Below are 18,917 nucleotides of genomic sequence, written 5' to 3' on the forward strand. Positions count from 1 at the left end.
GCGCCCGCGCAGAGGATGGTATCTTTCATGGCGAGCGGTGGATATGATAAACACCATCGGATAAGGATCGAGGAGAGCGGCTCGATGAGAAGAGCAAGAACGAGAGAAAGAGATCGGTGGGAAGCGGAGAAGGGGGGGGGGGGTGAGGAGAACGTGAAACCAGAACGCCGTAGTCGCCCAAATTAAATCCTCGGACGTCGAAGCTGTAGAACGGACCGTTTGCTACGCGAAGAGAGAGGCTCGGAGAGAGGGCCAAAAAGATGGAGAAAAAATTTTACGAGGGTCTAACGGGTGGGTTGGGTCGCCTCACGATGTATACGAGGAGGTATACCCGGTCTGTCCCGCCGCATCCGGACCCATGGACCGTCCGTCCGACGATGTACAACGTCCGATGTTCCTACGTTGGTGTTTCACCGGGCCGGAGGTTCTGGCGCCGCCGCGCTGGGCACAAAGTCACTCTGGATCTCGTTCGCCGTATCCGTTCCTCCCCGGGCGCGTCGCGGGCCAGCTTCTTTTTCCCGCGCGTTCCGCTCGGCTCGTAAGCAGAGTTGTTAAAGTTATATCGCCGGGCGTTAAAGCGACGCGCTCGCGTCGCAAAAACAATATGGCTTTATTGCCGTCGCGCTTGGAAGTGTTCGCCCTATCTTTCGTGGTAGGTATTTAGAGACGCGAGCGTCTGGTGTTCGTCGAGAAAACTGTCACGACACTTCCGCGACAATTTCCTGAATGAATAAACAGTGACTTAAAGATAGATAGTGCCGATAATTAACTATATCCAATTCCTGTCGTATTATCATTATGTCGCAACGAGATGTCCTCGAGTCGAGGCCTGTGGATCAACATCGCGCATCGTAAATTATGCGCGTGTCCTTTCCCTCGCGACTAAACAACAACGAATGGCGGCTACAGGTAAATTGGTGGTGCGAGAGCGTGTCTTTCCATTCGCTCTTCGCGCCCACGTGCGCGTTCCCCGCTGCAGCAGGTTTCAAAATATATGACCCACCAGCCGGCGGAATCGTCGTCGAACCGGGTCCGGGCCCGCCGTTTTTGACAACAATTTCCACTTAGTGCCTCTGCGAGACATTCGAGACTCGAGAATTCTTGGGGAACCGAAAGCGTGATAGCTCAGAGGTTGTATCGGATGGACAGCGCGATCGAATCTCGCGACACTATAAACAATGACGTATCCTGCATCGTCCATTATTTCTGTTGTACTCGTACATAGACTTTAATCAAAAATAATTTCGGGCGCAATGGGGGAAAAAAAAAAAAAAAAAAATTGCAAACTTTTTCTTTCGCTAATCCAAACGTCTATTTAATTTTATCAGCAATATAATTGGACCGCAGGAAGACTCGATGAAAAAAAATTAAAGAAATTAAAGTCGGTTTTAGAATAGACTTTTTTCTCTTTCTCTCTCTAGTCTCTTCTATCTTCCCTCAATCATTCACACCGTCGCGGCTCATTGAGAGTGTAAATAGGCGCCTCCCCGCGACGAATTATGCGAGGAGCGGCCAAGATGTTTATCATCCGAATGAATTCAGGAGCCAGAGGGGAGATGGGACGAAGGGGGCGCGTGACTCTGGTGGTCAGGATGGTGGTGAAAATGTTCGTTCAAGGTGTTGACACAACGGGAGCGCCGCGAGTGGAGGCGTCGCTACAAGCAAGCCTCATTCACACCTCCGCCTCTCTCGCTTCCTCTCTTCATCGCGATCCCTTTAACGTTAAGCCGAAGGCTCCTTCTGGCTGTTCTCCTCAAACGCCGATGGCTCCCCGATACTGTTAGATTACATCGTTGAGTCGAGAAATTATTTAATCTTTGCGGATAAAATTATAGCCTTTACGTCGAGTTGATAATTGTATGTTTCAAGAGAATGTTAGACGGCCAATATTATTCTATATTACTGTATATCTCGGTTTGATAATCTTTCGTCTTCGCTGATTCTACTTTTGTTTGCGTCGACAACAAAAGCGAACGGGATTAAAGCAGCAGTCGCAGATTAGCAAACGAATGTCCGCATAATGCGCTTACTTTCGTGGGCCACATCCGGTCGGGATCCGAAAAAACGGCCTCTCGACGAGCGCTTCCCTCCCCAGGAAAGAGGGAGGCGGATTACAAAGTTTAAAGAGCGTTTAAAAAAAAAAGAAAGAAAGAAAAGAATCACGTGCGCGATATTCGGACGGCCCCGGGACGGGCCGTGCCTTTGAAACGTCGGCCGATTATTGGTCGTTAGGATCATTCCGTGCTCCCCGATCGATGAAATTAGCCGTATTTGTATGCTCGGCCAGACAACGAAGGCGCGAGGGGGGCTGAGGGGTGAGTAGGTGGAGAGCGACACGGGACCACCCAGCCCGTGTCGGCGGCGCGAGTGTTAGCATAACGCGTGGGCGCCATTCTTTTCTCTTTATCCTTCTCCATTACCCTCCTCTCGCATCCCTATTCCGGGTCGGCAACGCCGTCATCGCGACTTTGTGTCCGCGACGCGACCAGAATCGGTCTTTTCGAGAATTGCGATCAATGGGAGAACTCGATGTCGCCTCTATTGTCTGTGTAGCGACTGAAATTAATATCGGCGAACGCTGTTGGCGCTTTAAGATCGTATGACATCGCGACACTCGTACGTCTCCGATTGTATTTAAACGTAAAACGAATGGAATCCGGAGAGCCGACCCTGAGAGAACCGGAATCCAAGAGGGCCATTAGTGAAATAACATCTCCCGACGGGGGAGATCATTAATAAACGGCCGAGTCACGACGGTGTAACCGATCCGGCATTGTCTCACCGGATGAATGAATTAACCTCGTTCGTCGTCCGAACGGGCGGCGGAAAGATTCACGGAGACGGGAAAAAAAAAAAAAAAAAAAAAACTGTTTTCGCGTGACGTGTCCCGATGCGATTATCCTACCGACAACCGCATTTCATATCGACTGCTCTCTCTGTCGGAAGATGCAGACGGAAATCTCTCGGAGCTCGCGAGATCTCATGAATAATTCCGCGAATCGCAAAGAATAATCGATAACTTTCTAAAGAAATGCGTCGCAGCCGGTGTCGGCAAAGGGAACAATTCCCGCTACAAAGTTGTCACTTGCCAGCGGAGAAAACTTTGCGATTACATCTCCACGACAAGGTAGAAAAAACCTACAGAAAGAGATAAACATTCAACGAAAAGTTTGATATCCGATCTAAAAATTTTTTTTCTGTTTCAATCTCAAGTTAAAGAATGAAAAATATATGGATTTTTATGTTATCAAATTTAAAGCATTCAAATTCGTCTGTTGAATCTTTCGCGCACAATATCTTTCTCCCTTCATAAATCCCAGCAAATTGTCAGCTGGGAAAGTATCGTATTTGCGACGTTAGAATAATATCGATACGATGCGTAATGTTAAATGTACGCCAATTACGCGGGACACACCCGCGAAATTAATAATAACCGCTCAAGACGGATCGATATTAAAATCGCGAGTCGGAATAACGCGATGACAAGCGGCGATAGCGTCGACGGCGACGCGCGCCAGGTGATAACTCGGCGCGAACTCGTAATGAGGAAACGTCGTGACGGGCGCGATTTCATACGCGGCTTGTGTCTTGGGTTTCGGTGGTACTCGGGCCTTTCGTAGGAGGATCCATCTTAACGACCATCTAGATAGGTGACGGCGAAATGATCTGTAAGAAGACCGGTGGCGAATGATATCCTCGGGCGGCCATTAATCAAAGGACAGGAGCGCTAATGAACCTGCTGGAATCACGGGCCGGAGAACTGTTCGGTTCCAGCTGCGCTACTCCACCTCCTTCGTCCTTCTCCTCCCCAAGATCGCGCGCGTCTTTGAATCGGTGAAACCTCCCCGAGGGCAAACGAATCAACGGCCGGACAAATGAACGAGAGGGTTCGCGAGCGTCAAAGTGATTGAGGAGTTTACGGAAGGAAAGTTATATATTTGCCCGCCGACATCTCGCATCTCCGTAAAACTCGCCCGTGCTTATAAACGAGAGATCATAGGTGCGAATAACGACACGATGAAAGATGTATCTCGCGAATTTACATATCGTTCAACATATTATACACATATTGCGTTTTCCATCAAACTGTCCCGAGAAAATTGCAAGAGCTCGCTTCAAATGGCCGATCGAGAGACGATTATTTTTACATTCTCGAAACTCACGCTCAAGCTTTTTCTCCTCCTCGGTACGCGTTTATTAATCGTAACTCGCGGACGTATCGTCAATGTGTATAGCTATAATAAATCGCGAGCCGTCATTATACGCGAGGAGGGTAAATATCGCGATCGATTCAAAATTGCATAGAAGCTCGACACGCGCACCAATTACCCGATACGGTAGTAGTAGATACGATAAGTCGCGCCTGCAATTTGCTTTGTATTATTTGCAGTATTGTTTTCTCCGAAATCCCTTTCTGCCTCCCTTCCCCTGCCGCGCACCCCCGCCTTCATCCCAATTACTCCACGCCCCCGGGGCAACCGATCTCCACCATTATCGGATGACACGACCCGGCGCTTTTATGTTTAATTGATATTTTTCGTAACTCTCTACCGCGAAAATCCAATAGAGAGGCATCCCGGTAAACAGATATAATTCCAGGCCTGACATTGCTCTCGTTAAAATATTTCCGATGAAAAATATTCGCGCGCAGACTGATCGATTCAGATTTAAAAGCGAGGCCGTTCGCGCTCCCCCGATCAACAACGAAGGCCTTCGATTAATCTCGACGCAAAAATTCCATTATAAATATTTTAGCACACCCTATGTCCGGGAGCATTTCCGTTGCAATTAAAAGTATCTTATCCTCGCGCTATATAAATTCATACGAAAATTGCAAAACACCGTTGTATTCGTTTCATAAAACCGTTCGTGAACTAAACGTAATAAACGCGTCGCGTCCTTTTTGTTTCCTCTTCCAAATTATCCTTTTCCTCTGATTTATATCACGCTTGACTCGATGCGCGTCGTAAAAAGTTTGGAGGACGGATAACATCTAGAAAAAGCGCATAAAACTGTAACTCGCTTGACCGAAAATGCTCGTTCCTCTCCCGTTTTCATATACCGAATAATGTTTCCCCTACGAAAGAAAAGTTGAATGCATTTTTTCCCCCCTATTTCCCCCTTCCGCTTCATTCTCGATTTATTGGAACGGCGCCTGTCCAGGGGTTACAAGCGCGAGCCCCACCGTGGCGCCGAAAATGTTCAGCAAAATTAAATGAACAATTCGTTACGGGAAGTAACGACCTCGCGCATCGCAATGGCCACCTCCCTTTCTCCCTCGTGACCACAAGCGGTAGAATTCGTATAACGCAACTGTATTAATTAATCACTATTTATCTATCCCCCGAGATGTACATTTCGGTTTTTCTTAAACGTTATCGAGCGGATCCATATACCTACGCGCAAACTATCACGATTGCACATGCACCGGATGCGGAATATAAAACGAGAAAATTTATAGCAAGAAAGTAGATTGGAATTTTCCCCGGAAAGAAAGAGAGGTATTTTTTTTCGGCGAATAAAAGCTATAATTTTCCAAGCATAAAGGCACGCACGGTCGACATTTTGCGGAAAAATTGACGGAAAAATTTTGTGGAATCGAAACCCAGGGAGGGAAAGAGAGAGAGAAAGAGAGAGAGAGAAACGCGCGCGGTCTAGAAAGGTCCAGAAAGGGCGATACGATCTCATCTTAACGAACGTTTAACGACGACCGTGTGCGAGTTTTCGAGTGGCGCCAAGTCTGCGTTTCGCTGCGCAATCCGAGACCAGGAAAGGACCAATAAATTTCCCAAAAGTCAGTACAGAGCTATATATTTCGAGTGTTTTAACTCTAATGTGTCCGTAAAGCGAAAAAATATTAGCGCTAAATTTCCCGCAGGAACTGTTACACGCAGTGTGGAATTTTTTTCACACAGCGCGACCCTTTGAAAATTCTCTCTCGTTAACGCCAGCGCATATATTTTTATATGCGTGATGTTTTTATGTATAGCTTTTGTATTTTTACTACGTAAAATTGTTAAGATAAAACGCAATCTCAAGATTGCACAAGATATTTCAAGATAAAAAAATCAACAGTTTACAAGTATATATATATATATATATATATATATATATATACACAGATATGAGCCAAAGATCATATTTCAAACCACACTTTACACGTCGGAAGCATAAATCACTTTTAAAGATGATTAACAATTAATTCCCGGCATGACACGTTAACATACTGCATACAATAATTTTCTTCTTCTAGTTGTAATACATCTGCAGTGGTTACTATGTGTTTGACGTTACTTAGAAATTAACAAGCCGACAAGTTTCAAAGCCGCAAAAATTACGACGGCGTCGCCGCGTTTTCGACCCTCGAGACGTAAATCCGCTCGTAACGACGCAAAAAGGAGAGCGAATTCATTATTCATATCATAGCGGTTCCACAACGTGAAATAACGTGCGTGCGTACGTACGTACCTGCGCGCGATCTGGTCTCTCCCTCGAAAGCCCTCGAGAAGCGGAAGAGGACGAGACGGGTCGGAGCAAAATGGGAGAAATGGTTCGGGACAAGACCGGGGCTATAGCCAGCTCGTTAAGGTAAGACAACCGGGCCGATAGCGATCGGCTAATCTTCGCCAAGCCCTCGCTTAGGTCGCGTTTTTCTGTATCTTCGAGAGATAGAGAGAGAGAGAGAGAGAGAGAGAGAGAGAGAGAGAGAGAGAATGAGCAGACTATTCGCTTCTGATTTTTTCAAGGTAGCGTGTATGTCAGGGCAATTATAAAACCGGCGATTAATTAATATTTTTTACGTTATTACCGTTCTTATTAAAAGTGTGTTATATAACAGAATAGAATTATTATATTTTGTTTTCAATTATATTATACTATAAAGATTGGCAGAGTATGTGTGATATAAATAATTAATTATATAATAGAATATAAAAATATCAAGAACCTGTGGATGAATTGGGGAGAGTTTTCGAGCAAAATAGATCTTTTTATTCGCTACGAATATCAAGTGGATCGGACAATCGGAGCGCCAACGATGTCGTTAACGCCAGATTGAAAGATAACGCAGGTAGAAGAGGAAACAAACGAGAGAAGATTAAGAGGGCGCCGTTTAAATTCGAGGGTTCGCTTTCATAACAGCGATGCCGAAGGAAATGTCCGGTCTGTGTAGGAGGAGTCAGTTCGCGAAGCTGTCGACTTGGTGCGAATGACCAACACGCGTGTACGCGTGTGTGCGTGTACATGTGAATATAATAGCCGAGGCGACGGACCCACGAGCGGCGGTCGTTAACAAGCATTCGTAGTCGCATTAAAACGAAACCTGGATCCTTATCTGTACAGCGTGACACGATACGCGCAGCTCGTGTGCTCTCTCCTTTCATATATATAAAATATTTTGGATACATATTATATAATTTTATAATTATATATATAATTTATTAATTATATTAAAATTATATTAATATTAAATATTTTCTATATACATTAAATTATTTTGAACGGATATTTTTTTCACCACCTTCAGGTCTATCTTCCCATCCTTCGCAATTTCCAGCAAGTATTAGACTGATAAAATGTCAAATTAAATTTCTCTTTTATCAAAATTATTTCATGAAAATTAAGAATATTATAATAAAGACTACCATCTTGTTATTTGCTGTTGCATTTTTCGCACTGATTACACGATTACGAGCGTTTTATTTTTTATTATTCAAGATTCATGTTTCATCATTGAAACGATGTTCTTTCAGTTTGCCCCCTTCTCGGCCAATATTTATATGTTGTTGGAAAAAGACTATGAGATGTGTACACTTTGTATACTGGGTGTTCCACACATCACACAATTACAGGAACACCCACTATACAGGCTCGTTCCGAAATGGCGTCATTGCGTAACTAAAGTCTAAACTCGATTTAGCTTAGCGACGCAGCGCGTATACACGGCGTTCCGAAGCTCGCCGCTACAAATGACAAAAACCGTCGACTCTGACACTGAAATATCAACAACGTCTCACAAATTCATCAGATGGTGCCGTCACCATCCTCCTCCTCCGCTACTCCTCCGCACACGTCGGCGAAGCGTGAAGTGTGACCCGCCGTATATACATTACGGTAAAAAAAAAAAAAAAAAAAAAAAATCAAACGGAACCTGTAAACAAGTTCCACAAGTTTGCGACTTGTACTCTGCGGACTTGATTTCTAAAAATTCGCGCTACAGATATCAAGAGAAGCCATACTAGAGACTTCCAAGAAAGCTAAATTGGTAACGCTAATGGCAAAATATATTGCTCGAGGTTTCGGAAAATGTTTGCAAGATGCTTTCTATCATCACGCGCGACGATCTAAACCGAAATGGACAGAGCGAGGAGGTCGGAAGAAGAGATCGACGAGGATTTCGACAGGGAGCTCCGCATCCTCGATCGCCGTAAACGACGCGGTTTGCGACGTGGCCGGTCGGCTCGGACGGGCGTAGCATGTACGAACTACAAACAATGGCTTTGTTTCCACGCGCAAAACGTGATACAACTGTAAAGTAACATATCTCGGCGTAGATCGACACGCGATCCGTTCGATGCGTTTAGAGCAGGTTCTCATACAGGGAAGCACGCGCGCACGCGTGCGTGTATCTGCCATTGCGCGTTTATAGGAACGCCAGAGGCTCCTCCACTTTTAGCGACTGTCATTATATGCGGGTTGGCTGCCTCTAGCCATCACACCACGACTCTTTACGAATTCAAAGCGGGAAGGGGAGAGAGAAAGAGAGAGACAGCGAGACCTGTATTAAGTATTTAGTTACGCGAAGAATCTCCATAATGAGCTCCGCTTACTAATTGCACGACGATGGTGCGTCTGTGTTTGTGCAGGTTATCCTCCATCTCACGTACGAGACGCGGTCGATTCGAAAGTGTCGCGTCGCCGCCATATCGTCCCGGCGATTTCATGCACATTAATTCTAGGCAAGATTCCAAATTCAATGAGACGCCAGCGGTGAATCCCGACGGCTAATGATTCCGCGTTTTGATCGCTACTATGCATCGGCGATGATATACGGGACTCGTAATGGAATCAAAGTCGGAGAGCGATTCGCATTCTCGCGATGCACCTGCGATGTATGTAGCGATAAAACGCTTACACGTATAAATGCTCTTTAATTATACGTATATATATCCTTTAAATGAGTGTATGTTACTCATATATAGCACACCATTAATCATACACGCTGCATTAAACCTATGTCATTACACCGCCGCGTGTATCAGATAGACATTCTTTGTACTGTAGTGCAACTAAAGAGTTTATGTTTATTAGATTACACCTGTTCGCACACAGACTTTCATAAAATGATATCGCAGACATACGTAATAATGACAGTGTCGGATAAGCATCTCTTTTTTTCTCTCTCTCTCTCTTCTCGGATATCTATACGACCTCGAGATATAAAAACGTTCCTAATGAGACAATACGGAGTATATGGAAAAGAAAAGAAAAAAAAAAACATTCATCTTTAAATCAAGAATCCCATAACTTGTCCAAGATAAGTGGTGTCAACGACGATGAAATACGCGTACTTTTTTTACACTAACAAAGTCGAGAAAAAGCGCAGGCGAGCGTTACATCGTCGTCGTTGTCACGAATCCGTGGAAGGACTCGAATTCCGAACGGAAAAGGCGTACCGGATGTTTGGGCTCGCCACTTTAAAGACATGCGGCTGGACAGATAGTCATCGGTCTTGAAGCTAATTAGCGGCGCGCAGCGCGAACAAGCAGGACAACAGGGGGACAGAGAAGAAAGGGGAGAAGAGAGAGAAGGGAGAAACTTGACGCGCCAAGGAGAATGACGGATATATAGAAAGGGCAAAAGAAGAGCGTAAGGTATATCCCCCTGCGCGGTGTGAACGCCCTGCGTGCCCCTGTCCTTTTCTCGTCCTCCTCCTCCTCCTCCTCCTCCTCCTCGTCTTCCCCTGGACGTGCCAGGGCTGCGCTGGGAGTGCACGATCGACGAGCGCACGTCACGAACGATTTCGCGGGTAGATATCGTCGAGGCCGACGTTATTCGTCGTTCCTCGTTATTACGCGCATAATTTCTCGGAACCTCGCTCAAGGCGCGGTAAAATTATGCGCGGATCGGAGAGCCTGCCGTGTGCGTGCCGGGTATCCCCGACACGGGTGTACGCGTTACAATGTATCGGTACACCTGTACTACGACATTAATCACGTGGTACGTACGGGACATTCCTGTCACGATGTATACCAGACATTATTTCGCGCGAGACGAAGGGGGGAAAGGCGCCAGGATTATTCGAGAAATATTTAAATTAGACTCGGTTATCGCGTGTCGGCTTATATACAGCGCCTTGCGCCTTGATTGCCGATCCCGCGCCCGTTTGCTAGAACGCGGATGATCCCGCGCGATCGTGCGATCGTGTCTTTATCAATGGTACGAGCGATATTAATATTAAGCGTGTACATCGGCTGTACCAATACGCTAATTCAACGGCCGAAACGAGTTTGTGGCACCTCTTATCGCGATAGCGACTAGCGACGATGAAAGAAGGAAGAACTTGTATCGAGTCTTATAATCGGTGACAGCTAAAACCAATTATGACGCGACATATCTCGACGAGTTATTTTCGTAGATATGAAAGGAGTAAATAAAAACGTGATTTTTATCAAGAAAAAAAGACGAATACTTCAAATTCTTGTCAACGAATTTTGTTGAAAATTTTTGAAACAATAATTTTTCTCGTTATGTTATCGATGTCGCAGCTCGAGTGGTACTTTATGATCTTTTTTCGAGAGAACAAACGGCCACGAAAAACCAACCGAGTCGTTTCTGAACAGTAAACCAGCAGCAAATCGACCGATCTGTACAATGGGGCGAAAAATGAAACTCTAGAGGGACTCTGGTCGAGAGGAGCGCAACCGAAGAACGGAGACTCGTAAAAAGGGTAACTAACGCCACGCAAGATGATCCCATGTCGAGATGACGACGCCCTGGCGCCCTGATTCTCGACACCTTTCACAGCGCTCCATAAAACCTACTCACAGCTAAAATATACGTATCATGGGCGGGTTCGATTTTTTTTACCTGCGTGTGGATCGAGACAAGACTATACAGTCGCACGCGATAACGTTTCGATGCCATTCAAACGAGATTCAATTATCGGAATCGTAAATCGATTTGATTTGTCGCGCATTAAATGTAACGTCGAAAAGGGAATGTTTCAATATTTTGCGATCTGATAAATTCGAGATGTATTCGCGATGGGAGATCCCGTCCAAGGTAACGCTTCGGTATCGTCTAATGATCCTTAATCATCGTAAAGGCATCTTTGACGCACGCGAGATAAATTTAATAGTAACCATTAAACAAGCGAACGGGAATATATCTCAGCCATATATATATCCTATACTTCAAAGCACACACATGGTCCATAGAGAAGCGGGACAGGTCGTTTGGCGAGTCGCGCCGCGAGGATAAATGATCATCCCGGACGCAACCATCCTCTCCTCCCCTCCGATCGAGCGTCCGTTCGCGGAGAAATACGTCGAATAATAAGAATGCAATTACAAAATTAAATGAGATCCCTATAAATACATATTGATAGAACGAACGGCGTCGAGGAAAAGAGGAGAAAGAGAGAGACGGAGAAAAAAGGATCGCGAAACGCGGGGAGGCGGAAGAAGGAACGGTTAATTTGTTGCGCATCAGCAGCACCGGCAGCTACGAAGACAAGCTATGCCGAGAGAGGTACACCGGGGTCGTACTAAGAAAATAACTAGAGATAATTACGCGCATAAATCAGAGTGTTAATATTCGGGGGCGTAGGTAGGAGGCGCACAAGTAGATAAATTCGCCTATAGGTAGAGGTAGGACCCGTGGATATATATATATATATATATATATATATATATATATATATATATATATATATGAAGAAAAAAGAGAAAGGGAACGGGAGAATCAAACGAGAGAAAAAGAGAGGGGGAGAGAGAGAGAGAGAGAGAGAGCGGAATAATGCCAACTTTGGATCGGTAGATCATTCGTGTCCGTTGGATACGCCTCCTTGTTAGCCTGGGTTTACTTAGTCCTTCGACGCTCGTACGACGTGCGTTACGCCCGCTAATAGCCCACCGGTAACGAACTACCGTCGGCCTTTTTTTGAGGACCTTTTAAGCGAAAACGCGTTTCTCCTCTCGCGCGCTGCCTCTTATCGATCATGGCCGTCATCGCGAGAAAGGATCGCTTCTCCTCATCGAGGAGAGTCGTCTCTGAAAGCGAATTCCTTCCCACGTTCGCCAGACGGAAGGATACGCGCCACTTAAAGAGCAGTCCTTAGGGCGATATTCGTAATTTATCGGCCGCGAATGAAAGCGCTCGCTCGGGAGTACGCGCGAATTATTTCCAGTTCGTTCGCGCCGGATCATTCTCGATATCGCGTCGCTCGGACAAGGACGATTCGTGCGGCATCAAAATTTTTGCCGATCGGCAGCGACCGACAGTGGCCAAAGAAAACAACAACGACAAGAAAGGGTGAAAGAAAGGGGGAGAAGGGCGCACGGTGGCGTTGAAACGCTCATAACAGGTGGACCGATACTCGGCTCCGAGATACATCTTCGAGGTGGGCGGTCCCGCACTCCTTAAATCAGCCCGCGGCCACACCATAACATTAAGCTCACCTTCTCCTCCTCCTCCTCCTCTCACGGCACTCTCTCATCTTCGGCCGTTTATTTGTTTGCTTAGAGCGAGTAATTAGAATCCGATACAAATGGTTATTATTTATCGGCATGGAGCGAGGGCGAGCGAGAGCCGACCGCGAGAGAGACCCGTACGAATGCACGAACGGAACGAACGGGGTATATACCTCTTGATTGCCTGGCGTTATTAAACCGGGAGATACCACGAGATAAATACACGGAGGCCAAACCCGCAAATACCGGTCGGTCGCTATATAATATTGCCCGGGCGATCCTCGCTAACAGCTTTTATTCGTGAGCGACGCAGAACTCAATTACTACAGTGTTGTCCTCCGCGAATAATGCTATTAATAATTCGTCGAGTTTCAAATATCTATCATCGCTCGTTTAAACCGGAATTTTTTCAATCTCGCTCGTAACTTGAGCAAATCGCTTAACGCGTCTTGAAATGAATTTTAATAAATATTCGATCGAGTTTCTAAGGAATGGGAAACGAGCGAGATGCGGGCTATGAGATAAAGTCCGCGCGCGATCGGCGACAGCTGCAGCTGTCAAAGTAGCGTAGAAGCGGGTTCGTGGAAATAAACATAATGGGTCTCCTCGATACAACAGCCCAGCCGCGCGTCGCGTCAAATCGACAATGCAACGGTTTTGCATTTCCGAGGAAAGCACGCGTGACTCACAGAAGCGAATCTATCGCGATGCCAGACGCGTCCGTTAATAAAGTAGAATGGATAGTAAGTATACTGCCACGACGCTCACGACAATGTACATCTGATCCACAGAATACAATGGCTATCCCGCGACGTTTGGGAATCACGAATCGCGCTTTTGTAAACGGACAATACGGGCTTGTAAACGATAAAATACAGAAAGGAGAAAGTACACGTCGTGACTGTCGCAGACAATAAGAAAAGATGTGGCGCGTCGAATAAAAATGTTCGATTACTCTGCTATTTTCTTTATCTAAAAAGAATACGAGAGAAATTCTGCATGTTGGTATTTAAATTTTCTCTTCGAATTTATAATCAAATATTTGATCGATTTGCTCGCAACATCGTCCTCGCGAGTAATGTCTAATTAGTCGAATATCGAATAATCGTCCGATTTATTTATTCCGACTAAAGGGGATAGAGATACGCCGGGGGTAACGTTGATTAGCTTCGGTGTTGATTTAATTACCGGGAGAGTAATTGGCATGCCTACTGACGATCCCGTTCCCTCGCCACTCTCTCCCCTTTCTTCCCCGACATCCCCCGTGTCGCTTACTTCACCCAGCTCTCCAGCACCCTATCGAGTCACACCCTCTTCGGCCCAAACTCTGTTGCATATTCATCCATGATAGATTATTATACGTCTACGTGTACGAAGACTCTCGGCGCGCGCAGGAACAATCGATCCGGTATAATATAATATCTATTCGATACACGATAGATACGTAATAGATCTAGCGGATTAAAATTTACCCGATTTACGCGACGATTTGGCGATCATTCGCTTTATGCTAATCTCTCCCGAGACGAAAAATTATCGACGCTCGAGTTTGTTTTTTTTTCGCTTATCCGAGGATCGTAAATTGGTTCATTCGTCTGGTTTATGCGTGTGTTTTGCGGAGGAGATACGGTGCGAACGGAAAAAAAAAAATGCAGAAAAACAAACAACAACAGAGCGGTTCGTTGCCAATTTCCGCGAGTCCGAGACACGTCGCAAAAAGGACCGTGGACGATTTGGGTTCGCTACGGACGTATATAGGCGAGCGTATATCCCGGCGATGTTATCCGCAAACACGCGGGTTCGGCCAATTTATCCCAAGGGATGAGGCCGACGTGGCCTGGCGTGGTGGTGGGTGTGGGATAGCCTTGTCCAGCGGAATGAATTCAGCACGCAGCCCCTGTGCGGTCGAGCCGCCTCTCCTACCCCTTTCGCCGACCATCTCCAACCACCGTGCAACGTCCCCCCACCTTTTGATCACTTCACCCTCTCGTTCGTCCCTTCCTCTTTCTCGTTCAACGGGCTCGCGCCCGTTAAGGTTGCCTCGGATAGGAAAAACGTGTGACAGGAGAAGAGACATTTAACGCGTACACGCAGCGTGCATCGATTATAAAATTATTAAGATAAGCCAGTAAAATTGTATGATATTTGATTAATTAATTTTGAAAGTATTATTTTTTGTTATTCCATTTACGTTTAAATTAAATTTCTTCTGTATTGACAGTTCGTTACTATTAATGCAGAATGTACAAAATATTTTATACTTGTACGAAAGCTTAACGCTGACGCTCCGCGATATCGTTATGGAAGGGGCAGCCTCGTGGAACGCTTGACGGACGAAGATTTATAATCGATACAAGTGGTGTGAATGGCCCTTTAACCCGTCCGCTACCATCCGCCACTCCTGATCCGCTCCACATATCGCTAGCGCGGTATACAACGGCCGCTTGATTGCCACGGGGGCTCTTAGATTTATTGACCTGTCAATGGCGGCGCGCGAAAACGGCGAATTTACAACGCCGCAGGTGTTAAGTTCTGCCGTGCGTGTAATAACGGCCCGATCCCCAGGCCTTACAGTAAGCCACACACCGTAATTATATATTTCCGAGCCACCCGCCCGTTACCTTTGTCATTATCACCCAAAGTGGCGTGACCGTAATTCAATGGAGATCCATTGCGCGTGCGTACACGAGCGATAAAAAACCGATAAATGTCGCGCGAATCTAGGATATTTTTGCTACGAATCATATACGCATTCCCTCTGGACGGAGATTACGATTTTCTCTTTTGTCTAGATATTAAGGTTATAGCTAATAACATTTGTGTCTCTATTTTAAGAGACGATGAAGATGCTTCGGGCATGATTTGTACATGGTAATTAAAAGCGAAGCGATGCGAGTTTTCGATATCCTGGTTGAAAAAAAGCGTTATCGCTCGTCTTAGAGTTCCGCGCGAATGTTCACGAAATGATTTACGACCGGGTCAGAGCGAAATGATAGAGTAGTAGTGACTCTTACCTTGAGTCTGGTGAGACGAGGTTCCTCGGCCGCGAGTTTCGCCAGCGCCTGGTAGTCCCCCTGCGCCGCCCTCACCAACCACTCCCGCGATTTTCCATCCAGTTGCTTTGAGGAAACATCGATCGCGATTATTAGCGATTAGCGGAAGATCGAGCGAGGCCCGTCCGATCGAGAGCAGGCGAATTTTAATTAAGATCCCCGGCCACGATCCTGGCGTGCGTTCATCAAGGTGCACGTCTCACCGCGGAGAGGGAATTATGCCTCGTACAACAGCTCTCTCATCGGATTGGCGCGCGCAATAATCGCGATCTGCGGTGGGTGATGAACTTACCGATGCAACGGAAGCGCTGTCATCCTCGTCGGCGCCCTGCGGAGATAAGAGAGAGAGAGAGAGCTGAGATCCATCGAAAAATCAACATTACGCGCTACGTCACGCGGACGATCGCGCGGCAAAAACCGGTCCGCTGTATATGGCGTTGGGGTTGGTTGCACTTTGAAGAGTGCACCGACGTATGTGCGTGTATGTGAGGATGGCGAGAGAAAGAGAAAGAGAGAGAGAGGGGGGGGGGAGAGGGGAACGACGAGGAGGAAGAAAATGCGTGAGCGCAGCGGGAGGCCATCGCGCGCGCTTCGCCCATCAGATTGATATACGGATCCAATAATTGATTCTCCGGTGCAAGACCTTGGGAGACTGGCTGGCTGGCTGGCTGGCTGGGCCGCACGCACTTACGCAATTCCTGCCGTCCCGAGAACAGACGTCCCATTTCGAAAACATTTCGTTTCTCCTTTCCCTCGGCAAATCGAACGATTCTCGATCACTATTATCAAAGTGTGCACGTTTGAGATACCTTCGATAAAATTCTCATCGCCTTATACGGTGTACCCTCGACATTGCTTACGATTCGTTTCGACCAAATCCTCGATAATATCCTAAAATCGCGAATAAAGCTTTTTAACGAGAAGCTCGTCGTTTAATCGCGTATAACCGATCTTCGGCGCAACGTTCCACGTTATGCACGTGATACCACGGTAGAGGATGATGCCGACGACGAAGGTGGCGGCTGTGGAGAGAGCGGAAAGGATTTCTCTCCCGATCCCAGGAACGCTAAACGACTACTCATCCCTGTTAAACTGTTTGTATTTTCACTCGTCACGGCCACGTCGGTTGTTCGAGGTGCTCATATCGACACTCGGCTCCGAATCGATCGTGACTCTTCAATAAATTACCGGGCCGACCGCGCAAGAGACGCGCGATTTGGCCGAGTCATCATTAGCCGGCCACGATATATCTCTATCCATCGACAACATCGCGCGTGTCCTTAAGTGAAATGACATTTCGAAGGACGCGCGAGACGAGTACGCCCCGACATTCCGACGTTAATCCAATTTCCCTTTCCTCCCTCCTTCCTCGCTCACGTCGAAAGGGGAGAATCGACGACTACGTCGCGCGAGAGTATTTCGGAGATCTCTTCCGAAAATTTCATCTCTTCGCGAAATGATAGTCACTGACCCCCCGTCGCGTCAGGTGATGCATCGAGGTGCGTTCCCAGCTTTCGTGCTCGCTACGCGCGCTCTCGCAAACACGCCTGTGTACGCGTGCGAATGCACAGATGCGCGCCGATAGGACGCGGACTTTGTTATACGCGTGACATCGGAGAGGCCATACTTCATCGGCGACGTAACAATTGTATTCGCATTCGCGACAGAAAGACATTACTGCTTGGCGGAAACGAAAACACGCGCGGTTGAATTAATATTTAATTTCTCTCTCATTATATCGGGCAAACTGTTTTACTCGCTAACAATCCGTATGAGACCGAGTGAAAAACGCGCCCGCTTTTTATTTCTCTCGCATAAATTGCGTAGGAACACCTGGTAAAGAAACACGTAGCGATCCTCGATTATTAATAAAGCACATACAAGAATATATAATAAAAAAGAAAGAACCGATCCTTAAAAATTTCTCTCCGCGTATGTTTCGAGATTAATTATCGCGAAATTATGCAAGCGACGAAAACCCAGCTGGATTCGTCGACATTTTTACCAAAGAGATTTCGAGGAGAAAGATCCCGATTGCTCGAGAGAGCGAAAAATCTCTAATCTCGATAATGGAAAGAAAGCAACGCGGATGTTCGCGATCATACGGTATTCCGTCGTTCGTGTGCGAGTCGCTGATTGATTTTTAAACGATCGCACGATACCAAGATCTTCGATGAGATACGTCGAGAGGGACGCGGAGACACTGGTTCGCTCGTATCTCGAGCCTATATCCCGGAGATATGCAAATGTTCTCGTCCTCCCGTGGCGCGAGAGGTCTCCACGAACGATCGGACAAACGGGCCAGTCAGCGACGGCGCACATGGACCATAATGGCGCGGTTATCAGATAAGCTTATAAGACCCGGGTAATCGTAATAGCATCGCGATGGCGATTTCTCCAGCTCCATCGCGAACGGCGGATGAACGAGAAGAAGCGAGTCGCCCGTTCCATCCTTACACCGCTGGTGGCCTCTTTCGATCAGTCATTGTTCCGCCGTAATTAATATTTTAATTGAGATCAGCGGAAATTAATTAACGTAACAGGCCTGTTAAAGTCCTCCGTTCGCGAACCGATCAATCGCGATTCACTTGTCAGAATCGAGATTCAATTCGCTCTCGTCTCCTAAATATCTCTATCGGACGTAAAACGATCGAGGATTCATCGCGACAAGAATAATAATCGGCGAGTAAATTGATCGCCGGCGAGGCTTATCGAGAAAAGAAGAGAGATAATTCGCCCGTTATATATCGAATATTAACAAATTATACTGTTCCATCGGGGATAATCCGGATATCTGAGAGTGGATGATATTCCATCGTATTCCAGCGGATATATGTACGAGCAGATGTATGGACGTGCTCTCGTATATCACGTTCGTAATCGGATAAAAAGCTAACAGACGCGAACGCATACAAGCCGCGTAATCACTTAGGACGTGATCCTGGCACGAGCGAACGAGCGAGCCAAGTATCATAGAAATGGATACAAAGGGGCCATCAGCAGCCACGGTAACGAGCCGGCCGACCTACCCCCACCATCCTCTCCCTACCTCTCCTTCCTTCCTCCCTCCCACCCCCATACATCCGTATCACCCATTGTTATCGCTCTTCGTGGCGCATCAGCGCCGACTCAAAAACACGCTCGCCCAGTACTCTGCGTTGATACCACTGCT

The 18,917-nt window shown here is 46.6% G+C and overlaps 1 protein-coding gene across 1 annotated transcript in view; it reads right to left on the reverse strand.

Annotated features, from left to right (window-relative positions):
• Nucleotides 1-18,917, reverse strand: part of LOC138942643 (ankyrin repeat domain-containing protein SOWAHA-like) — a 57,389-nt gene that overhangs the window by 31,947 nt on the left and 6,525 nt on the right. Inside the window, exons 5-6 of the mRNA XM_070313023.1 lie at nt 16,038-16,073; nt 15,707-15,811 (exon numbers count right to left, since the gene is read on the reverse strand). Coding sequence (XP_070169124.1) covers nt 15,707-15,811; nt 16,038-16,073 — 141 coding nt within the window. The remainder of the gene's footprint in view (nt 1-15,706; nt 15,812-16,037; nt 16,074-18,917) is intronic.

The sequence above is a fragment of the Polyergus mexicanus genome, unplaced genomic scaffold (genome assembly GCF_030449975.1).
Source record: "Polyergus mexicanus isolate NDT 795.1 unplaced genomic scaffold, iyPolMexi1.0 SCAF_23, whole genome shotgun sequence".
NCBI classification, from domain to species: domain Eukaryota; kingdom Metazoa; phylum Arthropoda; class Insecta; order Hymenoptera; family Formicidae; genus Polyergus; species Polyergus mexicanus.